Here is a 27,287-nt window from a genome sequence, read left to right as displayed (position 1 = left end):
TAGATCTGTGTAGGGAGGGTGGAGGAATGCGTGGGTCTCCATCACAAGGGGGTTTCTGCAGCAACGGTTTCCCTGCTCGCTAACAGAAACAAACTCCGGGGAAGACCGGCGGTTCAGAGACTGCAGGTGGGAGTTTCCTCAACGTCAGTAAAGATATCTCACTAATAAATACATTTAAACATTCTCTCATTTCCATTGTTGGCTACACGACTGACCACTTTATCCAGGTTCCACATTTCTCTGCATTTTAAATGTGAAAAGCCTCAAGGCTGCAGCACAGGTTGAATATTTAAAATCACATTTAAAATGCAGAGAAATGTGGAACCTGGTTAAATATCTATATCTATATATGTCAATCTTTTCACTGTACACCAACTAAATTGGCTCTGTCATTAACTCTCACGGTTTCTCCTACAACAGCTACGCAGAAGACACTTGTGAAGTAAATAAACTCCTGATTGTATTGTGTCACATTTAATGATTATTTCTTGGTGCCATTTACAACGACAATGGGGGAACAAATAAAGGAAAATAAGATTCCTACTGACCTTCCCTCTCACCCGGTGGTCCTGCACGGATCAGCTCAGACTTGTGATCCGCTGCTTATTCAACTGGAAATGTTAATTATTTATTAGGATTAAGAATGAACAGAGTCACGGTGCTCTTTGGGAAATAAACATCCTTTGTTTTAACCAGACGGCCTTCGGGTGAAACCTGGGCTGTTTCCTTCCTTTCGTCTGAGTCACAACATGTTTAATCTGCTCCTGGAAGATTTCATCAATACCACACCCTCCGAGACAGAAGCAGTGCTCTGTGCTTATACACCCTTTATTACTTTCCTGATCTTTGACAACTCAGGATAGCGGAGCATTAAAACACCTGAGAAAGAGCTCTTCTTCTAACACAACAAGCAAACAACAAGCTGCATGAGAAGCTGCATGAGACGCTGCATGAGAAGCTGCATGAGAAGCTGCATGAGACGCTGCAGGAGACGCTGCAGGAGACGCTGCATGAGACGCTGCAGGAGACGCTGCATGAGACGCTGCAGGAGACGCTGCAGGAGACGCTGCAGGAGACGCTGCATGAGACGCTGCATGAGACGCTGCATGAGAAGCTGCATGAGACGCTGCATGAGACGCTGCAGGAGACGCTGCAGGAGACGCTGCATGAGAAGCTGCAGGAGACGCTGCAGGAGAAGCTGCAGGAGACGCTGCAGGAGACGCTGCAGGAGAAGCTGCAGGAGACGCTGCATGAGAAGCTGCATGAGACGCTGCATGAGACGCTGCATGAGAAGCTGCAGGAGAAGCTGCAGGAGAAGCTGCATGAGAAGCTGCATGAGACGCTGCAGGAGACGCTGCAGGAGAAGCTGCAGGAGACGCTGCAGGAGAAGCTGCAGGAGAAGCTGCAGGAGAAGCTGCAGGAGACGCTGCAGAGCTCCTTCAGTGAAACTATGTAAACAAGGAAAGAGCAGATGTTGCACGGCTGGTTTCTCTGCTTCAGTTTCTCTACACAACTTCCCCTGAAGCCGTCAGTCAGTTACATCATGTCTGACGGACTGATGTCACCCAGTTACACAAACCTGTTAATGTTTGAATCGGCAAACAGGAAGCACCGTGTGCGTGTACGACTGAAGGGGAAAGTCATCAATAAATACTGAACGCCGCAGAGCTGGTGGAGCAAAGCATCCTTCAACATCTAACCTGAAATGATGATTTATATTTATTTGGAAGGATTACCTCGGTGGAGCAGGTTTTGTTTTAGCTCGAGTTCGTTGGTTTGTCAGCAGGATTACAGAGAAACTACCCAAATGTTCTCTAAACTTGGTGGAAGGCTTCAGTACGGGCCAAAGAAGGACGCGTTACATTCTGGAGGGATCTGAATCACTAAGCAGATACACACATTATTGTTATTGCCCTTCTTTTTTACAGTTTGTTTTTTGTTAAACAAACAGGAAACGTGTTATTTAATTAATAGATAGTTCATTATTAGAGATGCTGGTGGACACGTTGTGTTACTGTTGCACTTTAGTTCTTGACTAAGTTAAGCAGCTGTTTGCTTTAGTCTTATAATCACGGACAGATATCAGAGAGGGATTTATTTGTGCTGCAACTAAAGATTATTTTCATTTATCCATTGGTCATAAAATGTCTTTAAATGTCCTGTTTTGTCCAACACCCAAATATATTCACTTTAATATGATGTAAAGTAAAGACAGCAGGAAACCTCCATACGAGACGCTGAAAACATGTTCCGACAGTTAGAAGCAGTTTCACTTCTCGTCACTTCTGATTCAACGCTTCAGATCCTACACAGACCTGAAGATTGTTTATTTCAAAGTAAAGCAAATGTAGAAAAGTGATTCCTAACATTAATACATTAAAGGAATACAACTAATAAAAGTCTAACGACATGTCAGCAGATTGCTTCTGTTTGCCATCAGTAATGTGTTTCTGGGAGGTGAGTCCCTGAGGTGCGAGCATCATGGACGCCCACAGTGAACCCACTGAAGGCTGAGTTTGTGCGTGGGCCAAAGCTAAGCACCGGCGTGCATCATTAACTCCGCCTCCAGAGGCACGGTGGCCAGGAAGTGACAGGATTCAAGACAACGACAACGTTTCTGTGCCGCATCATTATTAGTCTTCACAAAGAGGGGACATCATCGTTCTCCAGCACCGTCACTGAATCTTCAGCTTCACTTCTGCGTTATCACAAACTGCAGCTTCGTGCATCAGCTGGCCGGCGACACGCGGAGGCAACACGACCTGTGATTGGTCGGCTTCGTTCGCTTGCGTTTTCTCTAACATCAGAATAATGTTATTAACTTAATCCTCTGCTTCATCGTACTGATGAGTGAAACATCAGAGCGCTTGAAATACCATGTGCATATTCACGGCGTGCATGTGAGCTGTGCACGCAATTCTCAGCTCTACATGCACGAAGAACATGACAAACTAAATGTATAACTGATAACAGACGAGACAGAGAAGCAGGAGCGGGTCAGCTGTGGTGGAAGTCCTGAGAAGAAGAAGATAATAAATGGGAACATGGAGCTGCTGCAGCAGTGAGCTCGCTGAGGAAGCTGCAAGAGAGGTTGTGAGCTAGTTATCAAAAGATGATGTTTTGTGTTGGACATGATGCTGTGAGGACATATGACCGCGTGTTCCTACACGTATAGCAGGCGGTGTGAAACAGAAAGAAAAGGATCATATCATGAGAAGATGAAGTAACCAGATCAAACTGGTATTAGCAGATACCCAATAGAAGAGGACGTGGATCGGGGCGTCCGTGGTTATATGGAGTAAATCTTTGGTAACGTTAGGAGACAGTGAATGTTAAGGGTGCTCGTCATTATCATGTCCATCGTTGTTCCTCAGGGTCTGAGGTGACGTCTTTAAATGTCTGTTCCGTCCAGAACACAAAGATATTCACTTTAATATGATGTAAAACAGAAGAGCAGAACATCTCCAGGTTCGAGAGGCTGATAACATCATTTCTGAATGAAAACATAGCACCAACAAACTCGCTGATCTCAGATCTGCTTCCTGTCAGACTTATTCCTCTGCAGATAAATCTCCTCCTGCCAGTCAACTGAGTGTTGTATCGATTTCTCCATCATGCAGCGATCCAGAGCCGTTTAGACGAGTCGAGGGATTCAAACTGGCAACTCACCAGACACAGACACGCCTACTGCCGCCTCCCACCAGGTGCTGCTACACCACAAACTCCACTTCCTGCGCGAGACACGAAATCGATGCCACACTCTCTCGTCTCGTAATGAACTCACACTGTTTATTTATGAATCAGTGCAGGGAGAAGCAGGACTCCCAGCATCGGGTGGAGAGGAAATACATACTGGATCTCAAGTTTCTGTCTTATTAATGTGACAAGGGTTTAATATTCTGAACTTACACAAATAAACTCCCACGTCTGCCTTCTGTCGGAGCAGATTCAACACACACACACACACACACACACACACACACACACACACACACACACACACACACACACACACACACACACACACACACACACACACACACACACACACACACAGCTTGTTTAGTGAGAACTCGCACAGCAGCAACATGCATTCATTTCAATCTATCGTGTACAACTATTCACCAAATCAGCTGAATAGTCCTTGAAAGTTGTGCAACCAAGGACGGAGCAATGCTTCCTGCAATCCAGAAAGATAATAACAAATATCTTCAGACTGAGCTCATGTGTGTCTGCCTTTGGCTAGCGTAAAATGTTATTTAAAAAAACAGATCTACCTTCATGTAACAGTGAAGCAACTTTAATGTTGCAGGGCATTTTAAAAAGGGGATGAAACCCCATCAGTTTACATGTTCTTTGCATTTAAAAAGGCATATGGCATACACAGATTATGCCGAGCTAAGGGTAAGGACAAGCAAAGTGGATTTTAAGAAGAAGTGGGTTGTTGTTTTAAGATTCTGTCATGCTGATGGGTTACTGAGAGGGTATTTCACCCCAATTTCTGCTTTGATGGAAGCTGCATATGGATAACCTGGTTTAAATAGTGATGTTACAGGGTGGTTGGATCATTGATATGTTGTTTTTCAAGGAAATAAAAAAAAACTGCAAAGAGCACGTCCTGAATAACTACGTTACGCTTGATTCCCCAAATGTCTTGTACCACTGTATCAGATTCCATTCGGATTCATTCAATTTAAGCTGGACATGAGGCGAACCAAGCAGATACACACAGCACAAAGGACTCAAACACTTAACATGAAAGAAGTCAAGTAGATGTTGAATTCGTCTTTCATTTCATGCAAAATGTCGCGGTTGTTAAAGAGATATTTCAAATGTAAGAGCTAAATCACAATGGTGGCCGTCACTCGCCAAGGAGTGTTTTGTTACGTCAACAACGTGGAAGCAACAGGAGAATTAAAAAGAAAAAAAGCCATTTTGTTAAAATAAGTAAATCGTGGTGGATGTGATGAATGCCGAATTAACCAGGAGCTCCTAGTGATTCCAAATATAGTGTTGTTGTTTGTTTAAAACATTTCTACATGTAAGAGAGTCAGCTTTAATGGAAGTTCCCTTCACACCAGACAACAGGTGCACAGACTCACCTTCTGCTGCCGCCGGGCCATGTCGGTGGGCTGCTTGGCGTTGAACGGGTAGGCTATGCACCGCAGGACAAACACATAAATCTGCAGTTTAATTTTCCTCTCCTCTTCCTCCTTCTGGATCTGCTCCTGTTCCTTCCTGTCCTCCTCCTCTTCACCTGTAGCGTTGCAGTCTTTCGTAGCACCTTTACCGGGGGCACCTCCAGGTGCGACGGGCGGTCGCCGCTGGCCGCTGCCCGCCCGGCTGCTGCTGCTGCTGTTCCCACGCTTCCCAGCCGAGGTAGCGGCCGGTTTCCTGGGAGCCTCCTGGACAACTTCTGGGTCGGACTCCCCGCCGGTGTCTTCGCTGGAGGACGGGTCCAGCATGGTTCACGGCGACAGAACTGCACTTCAGACCCGAAGAAAGATCAGATCAGAAGAAAGAGAGAAACTAACAAAGCTTTAGTTTGTTTGTTTTAGTCGACGTGGCGTTACCGGCTGCACTTTGCCGACCCGCGGTGCTTCCCTGCCGCAGCCGGTGGTGTTTGGAGCCACGACCCGAGTGCAATGTGAGTTATTCCCCCCCCCCAGTATCTTCGGGTAATATCCAGAGATGGTCACCGTGTGCGCTTCGTTCCGTCGCACTGGGTATGTGATGTGTTGGAATGGCAGCGCGTGCCCGCCGCCACTCGCTGCTGCACAGAGCTCGCGCGCTCTCGAGAGTGAGCGCTCCTGCACACAGGTGAGCAACCTGTAGCTGCAACCACAGATAGACCAGCAGCGAGAGGGCTCACTCTGTCGGCGTTTACAAGAACCACACCACTCACGGAGTCTTTATTCTGGTGGAATGAAACCAAGTGTATTTACTCAGTTAAATATTGTAATGTTATTCATACTGCTACTATACTACTTTACAGAGACACATATTGTACCTCAGATGCAAACATGCAATCAGTTTATAAAATATGATGACGGGTTCAAGATATAATTACACAAAAGTATACAAAGAATTTAAAATGAGCTTCACCTTAATCAGCTCTAACATTAAAGTATGTTTTCATATTAATGCATTAATAATATTGCTCCAATTATATGATATAACACTGAGAACTGAGAACTCTTACTTTTGATACATTGAGTACTTTTTAAAGGTAATACTTCTGTACTTTTACTTGTAATTGAGTATTTCTAAAGTGTATTGCCACTACTTTTTACTTACATTATTTGAAGTACTCAGAAACTTTACTGACAGTAAGTAAAAGTAGAATTTAAAATGTTACTTCAGTAAAAGTACAGAAGTATTATCATAAAAATGTACTTAAAGTATTACAAGTAAAAGTACTCATTATGCATTAGGCATTTCAAAGTGTTATATTATTATAGAATATTAAATTATTATATTGGTATGTCTAAAGAATGCATGTAAGAGCATTTTAATGATGCACTCTGCTTCAGATTAGTATTATAGTGTGTCATCATATAAGCATTTTGGTTTATTGTGTAAAAAGTAAGCAGAACTGTAATTGTTAAATAAATATAGTGGAGTAAAAAGTACAATATTATAATAATAATAATAATAATAATAATAGTAATAATAATAATAAGCTTTATTTGTATAGCACTATAAACTGTCTTTATGTTCTTCCATTGTTTTCAACGCTTCAGATTTAATCTTTCTCTTTGACATTACTTTTTCCTCTTGCTCTCTCAACCTTACTTTTAACTTTCTTACTTCCTCAACACTAAATGATCCTCCTTCAGGAAAACCAAGCTTAAAAATGTATAAAATCATTTAAATTAGTTTAAAGTGGCTAAGATACAAATATATAAAATATCACTATTAGAAGGCCAAAGTAAAGAGATATAAAATATCACTATTAAAAGGCTAAAGTAAAGAGATATAAAATATCACTATTAAAAGGCTAAAGTAAAGAGATATAAAATATCACCATTAAAAGGCTAAAGTAAAGAGATATAAAATATCACTATTAAAAGGCTAAAGTAAAGAGATATAAAATATCACTATTAAAAGGCTAAAGTAAAGAGATATAAAATATCACTATTAAAAGGCTAAAGTAAAGAGATATAAAATATCACTATTAAAAGGCTAAAGTAAAGAGATATAAAATATCACCATTAAAAGGCTAAAGTAAAGAGATATAAAATATCACCATTAAAAGGCTAAAGTAAAGAGATATAAAATATCACTATTAAAAGGCTAAAGTAAAGAGATATAAAATATCACCATTAAAAGGCTAAAGTAAAGAGATATAAATATCACATAAGCTAAGTAAGAGATATAAATATCACTATTAAAAGGCTAAAGTAAAGAGATATAAAATATCACTATTAAAAGGCTAAAGTAAAGAGATATAAAATATCACTATTAAAAGACTAAAGTAAAGAGATATGTTTTTACTTTTGAAGATATTGAGCGAGCTTGCCTCCCTAATGTCTGCAGGTAAAGTGTTCCATAGTTTTGGTGCATAATTGCTAAAGGCTGCATCCCCAATCTTCTTTTGGATGTTTCTGGGAACATTTAATAAACCAGTAGTGGATGATCGTAATGTTCTTGGGGGCACATAGTTGATGAGAGAGTTGGCAGTGTAACTTGGTGCGGTTCCGTTTAGGGCTTTGTATACAAGAAGGAGGACCTTAAAGTCTAAAAGTTAGTGGAAGCCAGTGTAGAGCGGCTAACACTGGACTGATGTGGTCTCTCCTCTTGGTTCTAGTCAGCAGCCTCGCTGCAGCGTTTTGGATGAGCTGAAGTCTCTCCGTTGTTTTTTTTGGGAGGCCGGTAAAGAGTGCGTTACAGTAATCGAGTCGGCTTGAGATGAAAGCATGGATTAGTTTTTGTCACCTTGTTTATGTGGGATTTAAAGCTGAGATCTGAGTCTATGATAACACCAAGACTTGTGACTTCAGGTTTAATCAAAGGAGTAAGTTTCCCCATGTTATTCAGCATCATCTCTCTTTTTGTTACAGGACCTACTAGTAGGACTTCAGTTTTGTTCTCATTTAATTTTAAGAAATTATTGCTCATCCATTTATTTATAGCCCTCAGATATATTTACATTATTTATCTATATAGTGGGCCATTAAAGATCCAAATGTTTTGCACATGCACACAAAAAACAAACCATTTCTGTTTTACGTTCAGCACTGGAACACATTGTGTTAACAGAGAAGATAAACGCACACTTTTGCAGATCAGAAAGGGTTTTAGTTTCACCCGCCGTGTGATGTGATCTTCTCACATAGACAATCTTTGACTGCAAAGAGAAGCAACATGTGTGTGTCTGGAACAGAAACAGGATATTATACATACGATGTTTAACATAATCTAGTGAGGAGTCATCAACACACCTACATATGAATGTAACTAGTTACTCAACCTTTGCAACACAAATGAGCTTAAGTGAGTAGTTCAAATCAAATATTCTGAGAATATGTTCATGAATTAAATAGATATTCTGTTAAACATGACAGACCAAGTGAGGCATTGGAATATAAACTAATATATATATATATATATATATATATATATATTTTTTTTTGTATTTATATTTATATATATATATATATATATTTTAATATATATATATATCTATATATATATATATTTTTAATATATATATCTATATATATAGATATATATATTTATATATCTATATATATATATTTATATATCTATATATATATATATATATATATTTGTTTTTGTATTTATATATTTATATATATATTTATATATATATATATATATATATATATATATATATATTTATTTATATATCTATATATATATATTTTTTTTTGTATTTATATATTATATTTATATATATATATATATATATATATATAAATGGCTTGTAATTTAGAGACACTGTGGCCACTAGAGGTCAGTGTTTCTCTGGTGTATTTTAACACTCGTCAGTCTAATAAGAGCCTTAAATACAGAAGAAGTTATAGCGTGTGTGTGGGCGTGCGTGTGGGCGTGCGTGTGGGTGTTTTGCAGGTTTTGTTTGACTTGTATTCGCTGCTTCTGCTGCAGCTGCTGACACCAACACAGTAATGTTCCTGTACCAGGTGCAGCGTATGAACTATATCGTGTGCATTCATTCATTTTCAATCAAACTTTATTAACAGTTAGAAAGACTTCAAGTTTTCCAAAAGCTTTAGTAAATCCCAAAAAATAGAAACAAACTGAAGGAACAAACATAACAGCTCAGTTTGAAAAGACATTTGTCTTTAACTAAATCAACATAACATCTAACATGTTTAAAGGTTGTCAGTTAAAGACTTCATTTGGTTTCATTCTATCCTCTTGTAAAGGTTTTATTTTACACATACAGTGTAAGTTAATAAATGAGTGGATGAGTAAAATTAATGAATGAACGTGTAACTGATTGACAGTATGAATGAAGGAACATACGAATGAACTAATAATAATTAAACATATAACTAAAGGAATGAATGAACCTCATGGTTTCAGCGACTTGTACTCTTCTGCTATGACTTTTCTTGCTGCTGTCTCTTTCTCAGACTGCTCTCCTCCACATCGCCACAGGAACCTGAAGCTGTGTGTGTGTGTGTGTGTGTGTGTGTGTGTGTGTGTGTGTGTGTGTGTGTGTCTGTGTGTGTGTGTGTGTGTGTGTGTGTGTCTGTGTGTGTGTGTGTTCAGTGCACACAGACAGAGTATCAGCGGCGCTCACAATTAACCTGTCTGACACCATCACACTGCTAATGCTAACATTAGCATTGACGCTCATGTCTCAGCTGGTGTTGAAATGAAATGGATCAGAGTTCTGAGATTATATCAAACAATCATCAAAGTTATCCACATCCAGAGTTATTTTAATCTCACAAGGTCTACAGTTTGTTCTTTAATATAGAAGCCCATCCTTCAATATAATGACCTGTACCAGATTTAATGTATGTAACATGGAAGTAATTATTTTCATTCATCATTTTGAGATATAATCTCATTATTTTAAGATTTTAAGTCATTAATTTGAGAACTTTTGTCACTACTTTGAGATACTCATTATAATGAGAACGTTTCTCATTATAATGACTTACAGGATCTGTTCTTCTTATTTTACTAACAGAAATGAGCTTCCAATCTTCAAAGCTTGACTAATATTAAAATTCAGATTCATTTCTGATAAGAAAATGTTTTTTTGCTTATTGCCAAAAAGAAGAAATGTAAGTTGTATTATTGTTTTACAAAATAAGTCTATTTTATTGCAGGATATCTGTGTAGGAGGGCACTAAAAGTGAATGCAGGTGCAGTTTGTGTAAATCCTGAATGTAAAGACGTGTAGGAGGACAGAACATGAGCTGGATTTCATTTAATTGCATTTTTTAAATGCACACAGAAGCTTTGAATCCGTTGTTCTGTGATGTTCTGCTGTCCAGACTAAATTAAGCAAACATTCTTCACAGGGGGATTTTAAATTGCAAAAATGCCTTCACAGGATTTTCTGTTTAATTATTCGCTTTATTTTCTCTTCAAGTTCCCTTTCCAGTGGCTTCCTCGTGGCGCACCACTCACTGGTTGAGGTACTCGGAGAAGATGAGGTCGGGCTGATGCACGTGGCTTCACACCAACAGGTCCCGTTTACTCCTGCTGGGAGCTGCAGGCTGAGGCACAGCAGCCTGAAAGACAACACCAAGGGAGGAATTACCCTCATCAGCGGCATTAGTAGTAATACTACGGGTAGTAACAAAAGAACGAGGGGAAGTAATACACACTGAGGAATTAGGTGGAGTAGCTTTGGTAATAGTAATAGAAGTATCACTATAGTGCTGATAATAATAATAATAGTAATAATAATAATAATAATAATAATAATAATAATAATAATAATAATAATAATAATAATAATAATAGTATTTATTCTACTAGTAGTAGTGGTTGTTGTGCTGCCTATTTCTATGTTTATAGAGTTGGGACATGTTTTTTGGCTCAGAGTGAGCGCTCCTAGGTTTGTTGGTTTGCTGGTGCGTGTCAGAGTGAGCGCTCCTGCTTTGCAAGGATCTTTGTAAACGGAGCATGGAGATCAACACGTGGAGCAGAGACTCCAGGTAAACTGTGTTCTGTCTGATGCTTGAGCCTTGGAGACTATTTGTCTTTTTACAAAGTAAAAGAAGAACAGTAAAGTCAAGAAAGCAAACCTTGCATCTTTATTGGAGGACTTTTGAATGTTAGCTAACTGTCTAGCTACGCATAGTGATACGCACTGTAAGGGCAGAACAGTTGTACTTGTGTCAGTAGTAATGTCAGGGGCAGAAGATTAAAAGAAGCCTGCTGGGAATATTTTAACCGTGGATTTAAGTGTATTATAAATATAATATAATAAAATATTATATTATAATACAATATAATATAATATAATATATAATATAAAATATAATGTAATGAAATACAATGTAATATTATAATATAATATAATATTCCACACCAACAACACACAAACGTATGATGGGGTATTAGGGCGATTGTAGGAAAAATAAATAAATTACCGAGGCAGGGAGGGGGTAATGTTTTCAGAAAGAAATATACAAATTTCAGAGATAAAAGTCGAATATTTAGGAGAAATAAATGTATATTATATATGGGTATATTTACAAGAAACAACATTACGAGAATTTATTTTTTATATTCTCTTTGATTAAAGTCACGAATTTGCACTAGAAAGATAAGATATATGGTTCCATCACAAAACAATAATAATTATGTAATCTTTAATCTCAGAGAATGTTTGATTTATTTCTCCTAAACGTATGACTTTAATTAGGAAGTTCAGAGTTCTTTCTCAGAATAATACCACACCTGGTTCTGTAACTATTATTCAGTTTTACAATGACGCTAATTCACCGCTGGATAAATGTACGGAGGCTTCAGAGAAAATGTATTCTCTTTTACAGTCTTAATCAATTACTAATACCACAAAGTAAAAGTCCTGGATTTAAAATCCTACTAAAGTGAAAGTGCAGAAGTTTCAGCACGATGTACTTAAAGTTTCAAAAGCTGTGATTGGCCAGAATCACAGAAGATGTTCGGAGTCAGATCTCATCTCCTGACGGATTATACAAACGTGTTGAGCCCGAAGTGTGTGCGCATTTTTTGTCAGCGTTCTTTCAGGAAGTGTGCAGTGCAAAGGTAACTACATCCTACTTTCAAAATAAAAGTACTCAAACTGAAATGAACATACAAGAATCAAAAGCAGGATTAATTAGGGGGGGGGGGGGGGGTCCTAATGAGCTGATCCCGGTGGGGTGCAGATGGTGGGCTTGCCTGTCATGGGTTTGGTGACAAGCTGGTTGCCCAGGGTAGCGGACGGCCAAGCCTCCAGGTACTCGGACATGACGGTGATCTGGCTGAAGTGACGGCGAGCCAGCATGTGTTTGTGTTCGATCCTGCGGAGGAACTTCGCCTCGTACCCCTGAACACAGACACAGGAGGGACAGACACAGGAGGGACAGACACAGGAGGGACAGACACAGGAGGGACAGACACATGAGGGACAGACACAGGAGGGACAGACACATGAGGGACAGACACATGAGGGACAGACACATGAGGGACAGACACAGGAGGGACAGACACAGGAGGGACAGACACAGGAGGGACAGACACATGAGGGACAGACACAGGAGGGACAGACACAGGAGGGACAGACACATGAGGGACAGACACAGGAGGGACATACACATGAGGGACAGACACATGAGGGACAGACACAGGAGGGACAGACACATGAGGGACAGACACATGAGGGACAGACACAGGAGGGACAGACACATGAGGGACAGACACATGAGGGACAGACACAGGAGGGACAGACACATGAGGGACAGACACAGGAGGGACAGACACATGAGGGACAGACACATGAGGGACAGACACAGGAGGGACAGACACATGAGGGACAGACACATGAGGGACAGACACAGGAGGGACAGATACAGGAGGGACAGACACATGGACAGACACATGAGGGACAGATACAGGAGGGACAGACACATGGACAGACACAGGAGGGACAGACACATGGACAGACACAGGAGGGACAGACACATGAGGGACAGACACAGGAGGGACAGACACATGAGGGACAGACACATGGACAGACACAGGAGGGACAGACACATGGACAGACACAGGAGGGACAGACACATGAGGGACAGACACAGGAGGGACACTCGCTTTCACAAACAGTACATGTGTTTCAAACGTGGTAGCAGACACCAAATGTTAGCTAAACGCAGGAACTATACAAGGAAATGTTGCTCCTAACACCTGCTCGTAATGCGTATATGTCATTTCAGCGCCAGGTGGAGACGAGGTCCACATGTGTAAATGTTTACAGAGACACACCTTGTGGACGTCTTCCACTTCCAAGTGAGCTGAAGTCTGTTCCTTGGACAGCAGGATGCAGTTCCACGGGCTCCAGTCCCTCCGACGCTCCCAGCGGACAAACATCAGGTTGTTGAGGCTGCTGGCGTGGAGATCAGAGCTGGATGCCCAGACCTCCTCCACCAGGTAGCGCACGTCCTCCACCTGAGAGGACACACAGGTAGAAATCAGAAGAGCGTGAGAAGAGGGTTCCAGGTGTGGAACCCCAGCAGCACGTGAGGTATGCATTGTGACCCAGGTCTTGTGTTGACTTGGTCGTTGAACACGGGTAGTCCAGGTCCGACGCTCAGGTCTCAGGTGTGAAAGACGTGCAAGTGAATGTGAGTCACCTGCAGCAGGAAGGGGATCTTGGCTTCCTCGTTGAGCCGCAGCTCGTCAGCTCTCAGCCTCCTCAGGATGTTCTTGTAGCAGGAGGAGTCATCGCGGGATCTAGCTATGTTGTTGAGTCCAGTGCAGTCTCGGCACCGCCCACTCCGACGGACGCTGGCGGACGGGTTGAAGTCAGAGGAGTGAAGGTAGCGATGACAGCCGCGGCAGAGGAACACGTCGTTCTTCAGCTGAGAGGGATTCTGGGGAACCTGGCATGGATTTAGGATTATATGGAGATATTTATATGCAATTATAAATCCAAAGTTTCTGATCTGTGCTCACCTTCAGCAGTTTGGCCACCTCGGGGTTAAACGCTGGTGTTTTGATGTACTGGAGGAACAGAGTGGAGATCCTCTTCCTTAGCCCCTCCAAACTGCCTGCCTTAACCCCCCGAGTCATCAGGTCCACCTCCCGGTCAATCAAATCCACCACGTCCCGGGTCAGCTGGCACTCGTGCTCCTGGCCAATAAGGATAAAAACAATGATCAACAATAACAGATAGACAACAACAATTGTACTATTGTGACACACAAACATGGCATTAGACATTTGTGTTTTGAGTTAGACTGAAGACCCTGCACCATTCGTGTGTGTGTGTGTGTGTGTGTGTGTGTGTGTGTGTGTGTGTGTGTGGTACCTTGACAGTGTGTTTGAGTGTGAGGAGGAAGTGGAGTCTCTGCTCCTGGCTGACAGTGGACAGGCTGATGTTGTTGTACAGATCTCGCAGCTCTCTGGCTCTGCTGGTGTGTTGACCTTCCATCTCTATCATTTTACCATCTGCTGCACGCCACTGATGAGGAGCTGCAGACTGAAACACACCACGGCACTGTTAGTGCTGCTGCTACTAACACTACTGCTCATAATACTACTAACACTACTGCTCATAATACTACTAACACTACTGCTCATAATACTACTAACACTACTGTTCATAATACTACTAACACTACTGCTCATAATACTACTAACACTACTGCTCATAATACTACTAACACTACTGCTCATAATACTACTAACACTACTGTTCATAATACTACTAACACTACTGCTCATAATACGACTAACACTACTGCTCATAATACGACTAACACTACTGCTCACAATACTACTAACACTACTGCTAATAATACTACTAACACTACTGCTCATAATACGACTAACACTACTGCTAATAATACTACTAACACTACTGCTCATAATACTACTAACACTACTGTTCATAATACTACTAACACTACTGCTCATAATACTACTAACACTACTGTTCATAATACTACTAACACTACTGCTCATAATACTACTAACACTACTGCTCATAATACTACTAACACTACTGTTCATAATACTACTAACACTACTGCTCATAATACTACTAACACTACTGCTCATAATACTACTAACACTACTGCTCATAATACTACTAACACTACTGTTCATAATACTACTAACACTACTGCTCATAATACGACTAACACTACTGCTCATAATACGACTAACACTACTGCTCACAATACTACTAACACTACTGCTAATAATACTACTAACACTACTGCTCATAATATTGCTGGTACTACTACTGCTAATAATACTGCTGCTGTTCTACTAACCCTACTGCTACATTACTATTACTACTCATGCAAATAACAGTGTTGTTAATCCTACAATTACTACTACACGTACTGTGATACTGGTATTACCACAACAACCACAACTACTCTTACTACTTCTCCTCCTCTGCCTCTTACTAATATTACTACTTATACAAATTGTAAAAGTACTAACAGTAAGCTACAAAGACTTTTACTTCTTCCCCTTCAACTCCTCACACAGTACTAATACTTATACTCCTCATCCTCCTCCTTCTACGTCACTGCTGCTATTAATCGTATTCCTACATCTCTAGTACTAGTAGTACTCTCACAACTTGTAGTGGCAGCAGTACCTTACAGTCCCTGATATTACTACACATACTACTTCTGCTTTCCCCTCCCTACTACTACTTTTCTACTTCCAACACTACTTCCTGACTTTCTTTTGACTAAATCACTGTAAAAGGTTTTGGTCTGGATTGAGAGAGCTGAGAGTGGAGGACGAGCAGTGACCTCTGACCTTGTCCAGGAAGTTTCTGACTATTGTGTCATAGTTGTTGTTCTGGACGGCGATGCGATGGCGTCCGATGGCGGCGATGAGCTGTGTCTCCTGCTCCAGCAGCGAGCAGAGAGCTGCCTTCCTCTCAGCTCCTCTAAGGGACGAGTTGATGCGCTGCTCCTCCTCACACCTCCACTCTGAAACACACAGTTAGAACATTTCTCACTCACCACCCCACCCCCACCCCCACCCGCCTCAACCTACTCTCTAGAGCGTGGTACAGCAGGTGGAAGTCCTCCCCCCTCTGCGGCTTCATCCAGCGGTGGCGGCGGTCTCTGAGCTGCTCCTCCTTCTCCTCCGTCCTCTTCCTCTCCTGCAGCTCCAGCCAGACCAGCCGCCGGTCCCGGTTGCTCCTCATACGCTCCACCTCCTGCCGGGCCAGCCAGCGGCGAGCAAACGACTGCAGGCGGATCACCTGGGGGGGGGGGGGGGGGACAAAAGAGGCTGCATATAATATCTGTGGTGGTGAAGTCAGCGGCATCTAAGAGCGCAATTAATCTGCATTAATATTCTTTCTGTGATTAATTCATCGAAATGAACGCGCCAATTCGACAGCCCTAGTAATAATCCTTGTTAAAATAAAAGTTGTTTATTTATAATATTTTATTCTATCACAATATTCTATTTGTTTTATTTAATTTTCCGTTGCAATCGGGAAGATTGGCAAGAAAGTTTAGTCCAGAAATCGAAGCTAAATATAGAAATTTCAGACGAACAGTATTATAAAATGTGTACGAGTGTGTGTGTACCGCTGAGCCTTTGAGATTGTCGACATATCTAAGCAATGGAATAATTGAACTGAAAGCTGGTGAGCTTCAGTGTGTACATGTCTGAGCTCACCCTGACTGTTGTATTGTTTAATGTGGTATTGTTTGCTGATGTGTTGAGTGCTCATGATGTTCCATCCAGAGCTCAAAACGCAAAAAATAATTCATTATTAAAAAAAATAGAATTATCGAATTGTTCTCCTTTGCCGACCAGTGAAGTGTCAGTTTACATGTCTGTCTAAAATGTCATCATTTCATCCTATTAGACATTTATGTTAAATTATTATAATTAACCTATGAATTCTTGAGTTATGGCCAAAAGCGTCACTGTGACCTTTAACACCTGGAGTCATCAACCGAAGGGCGACGGAATTTCCTTCAATATCATGTTCCTGAGAGTGGGACGGACGAACCAAAAAAGGTTTCGTTCAGTGCAAGATATTTCAAATCTACGTGTCGATTTGACCTCAAACTGCAGAACCCTCTGAGCTTTCCTCCAGTGCCACAAGCAGAACACATGATCCACTTATACAAAATGAAAAATGCCATATTGATAATATCTACATTAACTGGAATACAATAGGACAGAAATGATTTATAAAAAGACACACACACACACACACACTCACAGCTCTCAGCCTTTCGTTATGATACTCGGCAGCTGTGATGTAGTTGCCAGGGGCGACCAGCTTGTCGTCCATACAGGAGACGTAGCAGCCGATCCCGCTCATCTGGGTGGAGACGCTGAGCGGACACTGCTGCGCCTGAGACTTCAGCTCGACTGTCTGACACAGACACAGATTATATATATTACATTTTCATATACAATACAGAAGAAAACAGCATAAGAATAAGAAATACAAATAAAAGAAAGAGATAGTTGGGATTACATCCATCATCAACCCTAACCCTAACCCTCACCCTCACCCTCACCTCACCCTAACCCTAACCTAAGACTGAAGAAACCCTGGCCACATGGAAGACAGACAGTGCAGATCCAATATCGTCTCAGTAAGAGTCCCAAACTTTATAGAAAACATTCCCTGAGGAGAGAAGCCGACATGAGACGTGTTCCCTGAGGACACTTCTTCTGCTGGAGCAGCATCCTCAACTAGTTGAATAACATCTTGTGTTGAGATTCTGCCGGAGGGATCAGCTCCCCGCCCCGCAGACAGACTCTGTCTGCTGATATGGATGAGCTGTCTAATGGAGGGGAGCAGGGCGGCTGCGGACACCTCCAGGCCACAGCCGAGGTCACCGGCTTCAGGCTGGTAATTGAGGTTCACTGGAGGCGAGATGAGCTGCAGAGCAACGTTTCCCAGGCTTGTGACACAGATTGATGAAGCTGGAGTACCTTTGAAGTCTCAGTCAAGCCTTTAATTATTGATGACCTTTTAAAGTCTGGGAACATCTAAGAGTTCTGGACAGTACACGTTTTACATCTTTATATTTATACAGTTGCAGCTGGAAAATATTCTTCAGTTCCAAGAACAACGACGTGACGAGCAACAAGAGGATCAGTTCATCACTTATTTATTTATATATTCTTTTCTTTTATTGCATTATGTATTCAGTGTCTTGTTATTTATTTGGGTTGTTAAGCGTGCTGATGTTCCAGATGTTTCCTGCTGTAACAAAGAGTCAAAGGTCGCGTCGCTGCCTTTATACATGTTTCATGTTTCTCGGTTGTGCCCTTCCTTTTCATTTTTAACTACAGTTTGAGGAATACTTTAGGGGAACTGTATATAAACTAAAACTAAAAAGCATTAGGAGTAGATGATATATGATGTGCAGTAAAGGAAGAAGATAACGAGGCCGACAGGCTGCGACCCTGTGATGTGTAAACAGTCTTTACTGTGGAACAACAGTTCCTCATCACACAGCATCAGACACACAGAGGTCTCATTACTGCAGCTCTGTGTCACGTATGCCAACCTCTCATTAGTGTGTGTGTGTGTGTGTGTGTGTGTGTGTGTGTGTGTGTGTGTGTGTGTGTGTGTGTGTGCAGGAGGTGACTACCTGCAAAGCCACAAAGAAACACTCCTTTTGGATTGCGGCTGCAGGATCTGCCTTGATCTTATATTCATGACTTCCTGGGTACATGTCCAGCTCTGGCATCAGTGTTGGAAGTGCAAGGCTGCTTCTAGAGGCCGTTGTAACCATGACGGGAGAAAGGAGGAAGTCAGGTGACTACAAAGAGCGAGAAAGTCTGCAAAGGGAGGAGCTTGTGTTGGACGGATGGACCAAAAAACACAGGATGTTCCAAAACTCAACGATTTGACTTATTTTAGTAACATTAACCCAAAGCATCTCATCTTAGACCTAACCAAGTAGTGACGTAACATACTTAACTTGCGGCATGTACGGTACATATTTACGTCTTGTACCGGGAACAACGCGTTGCAATGCACGTTGAAAAATGGCGCTAAAAAAGGTACCCAGTGTGTTAAACAGTGACACCAAGAGGTCGTTACCATATGGGACAAGATGGGAGTGAGAACGTGTTTAGAACTGAGTTTATTACATCGACATTAATATCGCCCCAAAATCTAGAACACCTGGTGACACTGAAGATGAAGGACTTGAACTGAAGATGAAGGACTTGAACTGAAGATGAAGGACTTCAGTCCAACGTGTTCCTTTAATGCAAAGAAAGATTCACTCAGAAATATGAAGGTTCAGCGCATCATGTCGTGAAATACTGTAACGCACACTTTCATGAAGTTTATAGTGTCGTTGCAGTTTCTGCTGCTGTTAAACTGTTGAACTAATATTTAGTCTCACGAGGTGACAACATATCACAAACACCTCTCAATATAACTCACGAGCAGCGCTCCTAAATGATCCTGAAGGAAGCGACTTGAAGTCTCTGCATGCTGCGTTTCACAAAGATACTCCCGGTCTGGTACTTCTTCACTGGTCTCTGAACTATAGTGGAGCTCACATCGTGTTTTATTCATCTTCTTCTTCATATTAGGAAAATGAATGCAGAGGTGTTCCTGTGAACATTCGTCTTCTGCTTCTAGAAGCTCCTTTAAAGTCTCGCTGTCATTAGAATGTTTCATTTGTACATGAAGTCGTGTTCTGTAATGAGTGACCTTTACACACACACACACATGCACACACACATGCACACACACATGCACATGCACACACACACACACACACACACACACAGACACACACACAGACACACACACACGCACACACACACACACACACACACACACACACACACAGACACACACACAGACACACACACACGCACACACACACACACACACACACACACACACACACACAAGCACATACACACACGCACACGCACACACACACACACACATGCACACACACACACACACACACACACACACACACACACACACACACACACACATACACACACACACACACACACACACACACACACACACACACAGCTTCTAATTATAATGATCTCTTATTTTACAGATAGCATCTCCTGAACGTGTGCCACTGATGCTTTTGTTTTGCGGTTCTGTGCTGTACCTGCGTGTTGCGGCTGAAGACCGCCACTCCTCTGTCAGGGCTGCTCTTGGGCAGCGTCTGGACGGTGGCGTGGTGGTACTGCGCCCCCGTCAGCCGGTGTTTATAGCCGCCCAGGAACACCTTCTGCTGGGGCGGACGCTCAATCTCCACCACCACCTCCTGGAACATGTCCTCCTCTGGAAGTCAGAGAGACTCATTTTACAGAGAGCTCCATCAACACACTCCAACTGGTCCAGAACTCCGCCCCCCCGACTCCTCACACACACACACACAACAAATCTTGGCACCACATCAGCCCAGTCCTCAAAGAACTCCACTGGCTACCTGTCTCCCCCCGAATACAAACTCCTGGTCCTCACTCACAAAGCCCTCCAGCACCACCTAGCCCCCTCCTATTCACTGACCTCATCTCCCCCTACCAACCCCCACGCTCCCTCAGATCCACCTCAGCTGGTCTCCTCTCCGCCCCCAAATCCAACCTGAGCAGCTTTGGAGACAGACTTCTCCAGGGCAGCCCCCAGGCTCTGGAACTCCCTCCCCCAAGACCTCTGTTACTCTCAGTCCCTCTCCATGTTTCAGTCCCTCCTCTTCTCAACTGACATCTGCCCCCCCCCCCTGTTAACCGTGTCATTCTTTGTTTTTCTCTTTCTCTTTCCTTCCCTCGCCCCCCCCCTAGTGTTAGTATTATTACTGTTTCAGGACGGGGCTTTCCTTCCCTCGCCCCCCCCCCCCCCAAATCAAATCAAATCAAATTTATTTGTATAGCCCAATATCACAAATTATACATTTGTCTCAGTGTGCTTTACAGACTGTACAGGTTACGACACCCTCTGTCCTTAGACCCCAAAATTAAAGTGGGAACATGTTAGAAACCTCAGGGAGAGACTGAGGAGGGATCCCTCTCCCAGGACGGACAGACGTGCAATAGATGTCGTGTGTACAGGATAAACAACATAGTACAAATACAACATTTGACAGAAATTATGTTGTGTTGAAAAAGAGAAAGTTTGTATGAATCCAGGAAAATGTCAATAAGGCTTCTCGGTGTCCAGCAGGACCAGGGCAGCAGGCGCAGCCACGATTCATGATCCTGACGTAAACTTTATCAGTGGCAACCTGCCACATGAGAGACAGAAACTCTGGGGATGATACCCCGGATGATGAGTTAGTAACATACATTTACATAAATGCATACAGATAGAGAGGGAGAAGAAGAGAGGGAGGGGAGGAGAGAGGAAGAGAAGGAAGAGAGCAGGGAGGTGTCCCCCGGCAGTCTAAGCCTATAGCAGCATAACTAGGGGCTGATCCAGGGCAAACCTGAGCCAGCCCTAACTATAAGCTTTATCAAAAAGGAAAGTCTTCAGCCTGCTCTTAAATGTGGAGAGTGTGTCTGCCTCCCGAACACAAACTGGAAGCTGGTTCCACTGGAGAGGAGCTTGATAGCTGAAGGCTCTGGCTCCCATTGTACTCTTAGAGACTCTAGGAACCACAAGTAACCCTGCAGTCTGGGAGCGCAATGCTCTAGTTGGTTTATAAGGTACTATGAGATCTTTAAGATATGCTGGAGCCTGACCATTAATTGATTTGTAAGTCAGGAGAAGGATTTTGAATTCTATTCTGTATTTTACCGGGAGCCAGTGCAGAGCAGCTAATACAGGAGTAATATGATCCCGTTTCCTTGTTCTTGTCAATACACGTGCCGCTGCATTTTGGATCAACTGAAGAGTCTTAAGCGACTTTTTGGAACAACCTGATAACAATGTAGTTGCAGTAATCCAGCCTTGAAGTAACAAATGCATGGACTAGTTTTTCTGCATCATTTTGAGGATGTGTCTTATTTTTGCAATGTTACGTAGATGAAAGAAGGCAGTCCTTGAGATTTGTTTTATGTGGGAGTTAAACGACAGATCTTGATCAAAGATGGCGGCAAGATTCCTTACAGTGGTGCTGGAGGGCAAATTAATGCCATACAGAGCTTCTGTCATTAGAAAATGTGTTTCGGAGGCGTTTAGGGCCAAGTATAATAACTTCAGTTTTGTTTGTGTTTAACATCAAGAAGTTGCAGGACCATCCAAGTTGTTTATGTCCTTAAGACATGCTTGAAGTTTAGCCAATTGATTGGTTTCATCTGGTTTAATTGATAGATATAATTGGGTATCATCCGCATAACAATGAAAGTTTAAAGAGTGGTTCCTCATAATATTGCCCAAAGGAAGCATATATATAAGGTGAATAGAATCGGTCCAAGTACAGAACCCTGCGGAACTCCAAGACTGACTTTGGCTGTCATGGAGGATTTATCGTTAACAAGTACAAACTTGAGATCGCTCAGATAAATAGGACTTGAACCAGCTTAGTGCGGTTCCTCTTATGCCAACACAATGTTCCAGTCTCTGTAGTAGAATGTCCTGATCAACAGTGTCGAAAGCAGCACTGAGGTCTAACAAGACAAGAACAGAGACAAGTCCTTTGTCTGATGCCAATAGAAGGTCATTGGTAACTTTCACCAGTGCCGTCTCTGTGCTATGATGAACTCTAAATCCAGATTGAAAAACCTCAAATAAACTATTATTATGTAAAAAGTCACACAACTGTTTTGCTACTGCTTTCTCAAGGATCTTAGCGAGAAAGGGAAGGTTAGATATCGGCCTATAGTTGGCTAAAACCTCTGGATCAAGACTAGGCTTTTTAAGAAGTGGTTTTATTACAGCTACTTTAAAGGATTGTGGTAAGTAGCCAGATAATAGAGACAGGTTGATCATATTTAATAACGAAGCGTTAATTAAGGGTAAAACTTCTTTAAACAGTTTAGTTGGAATCGGGTCTAAAAGACAGGTTGATGCTTAGACGATGAGATTGTTGAAGTTAGTTGGTTAAGGTTGATTGGAGTAAAACAGTCGAGATATATTTCAGGAGTTACAGATGTTTTTAAAATTCCAACAATTGAAGTTAAGTCGTTACTGATTGAGGTCAGGAGGAGATTCATTTTGTCTCTAATAATACCCTAGTGTTAGTATTATTACTGTTTCAGGGCGGGGCTTTCCTTCCCTCGCCCCCCCCCCCCCCAGTGTTAGTATTATTACTGTTTCAGGACGGGGCTTTCCTTCCCTCGCCCCCCCCCCCCCAGTGTTAGTATTATTACTGTTTCAGGACGGGGCTTTCCTTCCCTCGCCCCCCCCCCCCAGTGTTAGTATTATTACTGTTTCAGGGCGGGGCTTTCCTTCCCTCGCCCCCCCCCCCCCCCAGTGTTAGTATTATTACTGTTTCAGGACGGGGCTTTCCTTCCCTCGCCCCCCCCCCCCCCAGTGTTAGTATTATTACTGTTTCAGGACGGGGCTTTCCTTCCCTCGCCCCCCCCCCTAGTGTTAGTATTATTACTGTTTCAGGACGGGGCTTTCCTTCACTAGATATCTCTGCAACACAACGCAGAGCAGGGTATTCACACCTGTTTGGACTCGGACGGTGATGACGTCCGGCATGTTGTCGTGCTCTGGGGGGCGAAGCGGGCGGAGCGGGTGGGCGGTTGGGTCGGTGGAGCTCATCTCCATGCGGGTGGAGCCGTTAGGCCGCACCCCGAGCTGCATGAGGCTCTGCTGCTCTTCCACCAGTCTGCCTGTAAGACAACAGAGACTCAGAGAAGTGGAACGACTCTTTTCACTCATATTTGGTCTTTTTCAAATAATTGCATTTCACAGCACCCACGTGATCCTCACGTGAGGGTCACGTGAGGATCACGTGAGGATCACGGATCCTGACGATCACGTCAGGATCACGTGAGGATCACGTCAGGATCACGTGAGGACCACGTGAGGACCACGTCAGGATCACGTGAGGATCACGTCAGGATCACGTCAGGACCACGTGAGGACCACGTGAGGATCACGTGAGGATCGTACGTTCTCTCATAATTCCTTTTAACATCAAGCAGAAGTGTACAGTTCTCTGAATGACCACTACATGCTGAGTCAGAGCGTCAGAGCTCTTCATCATCAAGACTTTTTGATTCCATCTCGTGCAGCATCTTCTCGTTTGTCAGCAGAGAAACAGACGCACCGTCCAGAGAGATCTGCAGCACCTCAGCAGGAACTCTGAGCTCCGCGGCGAGATGAAGCTTCAGCTCCTGAATGCTGAGGCCGATGGCGAAGGCTACGGTCATCACGTGACCCTCCGGCACCAGCACCACCTTCACTGCAACCACACAGAGACGTCACAGACCGACACTCATCCCTTTCATTTAAGACATGTGCAGGTGTTGTTGTTTGTTTATAAAATGATCTTCACTCACAGATATAGAAGTTACAGGATTATATGTTGTGAGTTTAACAGTTTGAAAAATGAAAGGAAACATTTTCAAAATAAAAGATAAATTGATAAAAAAGATCAGATAAATGTGCATATACTTAATAAAAGATCAATCAGAACTTTTTCATATTGTGGGATTCTTTATCATGACATTAAGGTTGATGCAAAACCAACAAACGCTTTACTAATTATTTCTTTGTGTTTGCCGTCTAATAAAACTTGATATTCATCCTCATGTTGCATAATTCAGCCTCATATTTCCCCTCAGGTTACCTAGAAACAGCACATCTCAGGCACTTCACTTCTGCGCCAACATGAATACGATCTGCATTCGTTTGTTATGGTATGTTTGTGTCGTGCCGCCGCATTTTATCACCCTGCAAATGTGAATTATAATTAAATTGAATGATCTGTGTCGAATGGATTTGGCAGATGTGTCAACAGATCTTTGTGAGACAAACTCACAGAATGAAATGTGGAAGATAAACTAAGTGAATCAGGAACGAGGTTTATTCAAAGACAGAAGTTTGATGCAGAAACTCCGTTTTTACATAATATATATCTTTATTTTCTTGCTGTTTTTATTATTCTCTTCACATATACTGAACATAACAGATACTTTACACATCAGTTACAACGCCTGCTCTTCATGGATTCTATATGAACATATACAGTATAATCAGAGCATGTTTATAATAGATATAATGTTTATATGTTAATATATACATGTTCTGTGTCATCATATGTGTTTAAGTACTGTATATTGTTTATTCTACTATGAGAACCTGTACATCTGAGTTACCTGTTGCCGTAGAGTTTCCAACATGGTCTCTTCTCTGAGGCTCTTGGAGCTGCTCGGCATCATCGTGTCGAGTTTCAGCTTGTCCCTCCTGCACATCTGTACAGTGTGAGAAGTACTCAGGATCTTTTACTTCAGTAAAAGTACTAACACCAAAGTGTAGAAATACTCTGTTACAAGTAAAAGTCCTGCATTCAAAATGTAACGTCAGTAAAGGTACAAAGGTTTCAAAAGATACTTAAAGTACCAAAAGTTGTCATTGTGCAGAACCTTTCAGAATCATACTCGATACTTCTGACTCTGTTTCTGGGTTGATAAGTGATCAGATGCAGGTTTTGAGCTTGCTGGTCTCACCTGTTGAGATTCCAACACTGTCCTCCTGCAGATGAGTTCCAGCTTCTTCTGCAGCCTCCAGCACATCTGCACAGTTCAGAAGGATTGTGATGGAGCTTGAAGAAGCACAACTGTTTATTTTAATGCTGTGCAGCAGTTGCAATACAGAAGAGCGCACATATAAAAAGTCTGAGAGAACTATAAGGTGCCAATCCCAAAATATATACAATATATGTGAAATTAAATCTGAAAAATATATGACTTTTAGGAGCATTTAAATATTTATGAGTTAAAACATTGTCAAGGACCTTCAGACAGGCTGGAGAGGTCAAACTGGACTCACCTGTAGACACACTGGACTCACCTGGAGCCTCCTCTCCACCACCCCCCGGCTCTCTGTCGTCCTCTGGCGGCTGCTGTGCAGTATCTCCACCTGGTTGTAGGTTTGTCTCCGCGTCTTCCTCCTCTTCATCTTCGATCACCTCCTGCTCTTCATGTTCTCCTCGCTCCGACATGGCAGCTACAGCTAACTGTCCGGCTAACGCTAGGCTAACGCTAGGCTAACGCTAGCTTGTTAGCTTTCTCACTTTAAGTCACCTTCAGTCCACAGACGAGCTGTAAATGCACCAGGACGCTGAGTCCGTGTGAACTCGCGGGGACAGGGTGAGAACCCGCCGTCCACTGTCACTACTTTCAGATGTTTTTGATTTATTTTACCTTTTTAAACGAGCTTTCGAGTTAGCAAAAGGAGCTAACGCCGTCTTTCTAACGTTAGCTTGGTTCCCAGGCAACGCCAGAGTTGACATGTTGCTGTAGCAACCATAGACGTCACTCCGCGTGCTAGATATTATTATTATATATATATATTATAGCTTTATTTCTTGTTTAGTTTGAAATGCCTGTTGATAACAAGGAGATATAAAATCATGTAAATGTGATTAATCTGAAGGTTAATATGTTAAACATATGTATTTATTTATATATATATATAAATAAATAAATATATATATATAAAAATATCCTCATGGTGAGAATATAACCTGACTTTACTGTCTTCCTCTATATTTACACTAACCCTACTTGTATTTATATGTTTCCATTATTGAACTATGCAACATGTTTGTTAATGCACTATATTGCACCTTGTTCTGCACCTGTTATTGTGTCTTATTGTGTGCATATATATAATATATATAATATATATATATATATATATATATATATATATATATATATATATATTATATATATAATATATATAATATATATATATATATATATATATATATATATATATATATATATAATGTACCTGTATATAGATAGATGACAATAAAGCCTCTCTTATATTTTCTCTTTTTTTGGCTAAATTAAAACATACATTTGGCCTATTTTAACTTTAGCTTTATGAACTTTTACATGCTAAACATAGAACATAGCTAGAACTTGAACTAGGGGGGTGGCCTTTCTTTTATTACATTAAATATACAAGTGGTTTAGCATCGCATGTAGAACTGACAGGTAATAATGTGGAGTGT

The 27,287-nt window shown here is 41.9% G+C and overlaps 2 protein-coding genes across 5 annotated transcripts in view; both read right to left on the bottom strand.

The window, feature by feature from the left end:
* Positions 1–5,860, bottom strand: part of cadps2 (Ca++-dependent secretion activator 2) — a 157,919-nt gene extending 152,059 nt beyond the window's left edge. Inside the window, 1 exon segment of the mRNA XM_029433034.1 lies at positions 5,103–5,860. Within this exon segment, the coding sequence (XP_029288894.1) occupies positions 5,103–5,465 (363 nt within the window). The 5' untranslated portion in view covers positions 5,466–5,860.
* Positions 5,861–9,199: 3,339 nt separating this feature from the next.
* iqub (IQ motif and ubiquitin domain containing) lies at positions 9,200–26,556 on the bottom strand. Of its 4 annotated transcripts, XM_029433047.1 has the most exons (15): positions 26,093–26,556; positions 25,771–25,836; positions 25,420–25,515; positions 24,369–24,503; positions 23,761–23,928; positions 20,316–20,491; positions 17,417–17,572; positions 16,225–16,435; positions 15,982–16,157; positions 14,510–14,680; positions 14,155–14,331; positions 13,833–14,081; positions 13,465–13,647; positions 12,382–12,529; positions 9,200–10,739 (listed from the first exon to the last, which is right to left on the bottom strand). In XM_029433047.1, exons 1-15 carry the CDS (start codon positions 26,262–26,264, stop codon positions 10,702–10,704), a joined length of 2,322 nt encoding a protein of 773 aa, XP_029288907.1. In that variant the 5' UTR covers positions 26,265–26,556; the 3' UTR covers positions 9,200–10,701. The 4 variants fall into 4 exon arrangements, with proteins under 4 accessions (XP_029288907.1, XP_029288910.1, XP_029288906.1 ...); XM_029433050.1 differs by lacking the exon at positions 12,382–12,529; XM_029433046.1 differs by lacking the exon at positions 9,200–10,739 and having other exon boundaries at positions 12,341–12,529.
* Positions 26,557–27,287: the final 731 nt, after the last annotated feature.

Source organism: Cottoperca gobio, chromosome 6 (assembly GCF_900634415.1).
Source record: "Cottoperca gobio chromosome 6, fCotGob3.1, whole genome shotgun sequence".
In the NCBI taxonomy this organism is placed as follows: domain Eukaryota; kingdom Metazoa; phylum Chordata; class Actinopteri; order Perciformes; family Bovichtidae; genus Cottoperca; species Cottoperca gobio.
The sequence above is the reverse complement of the archived record's forward strand: the minus strand, read 5'-3'. Positions and strand labels throughout refer to the sequence as shown.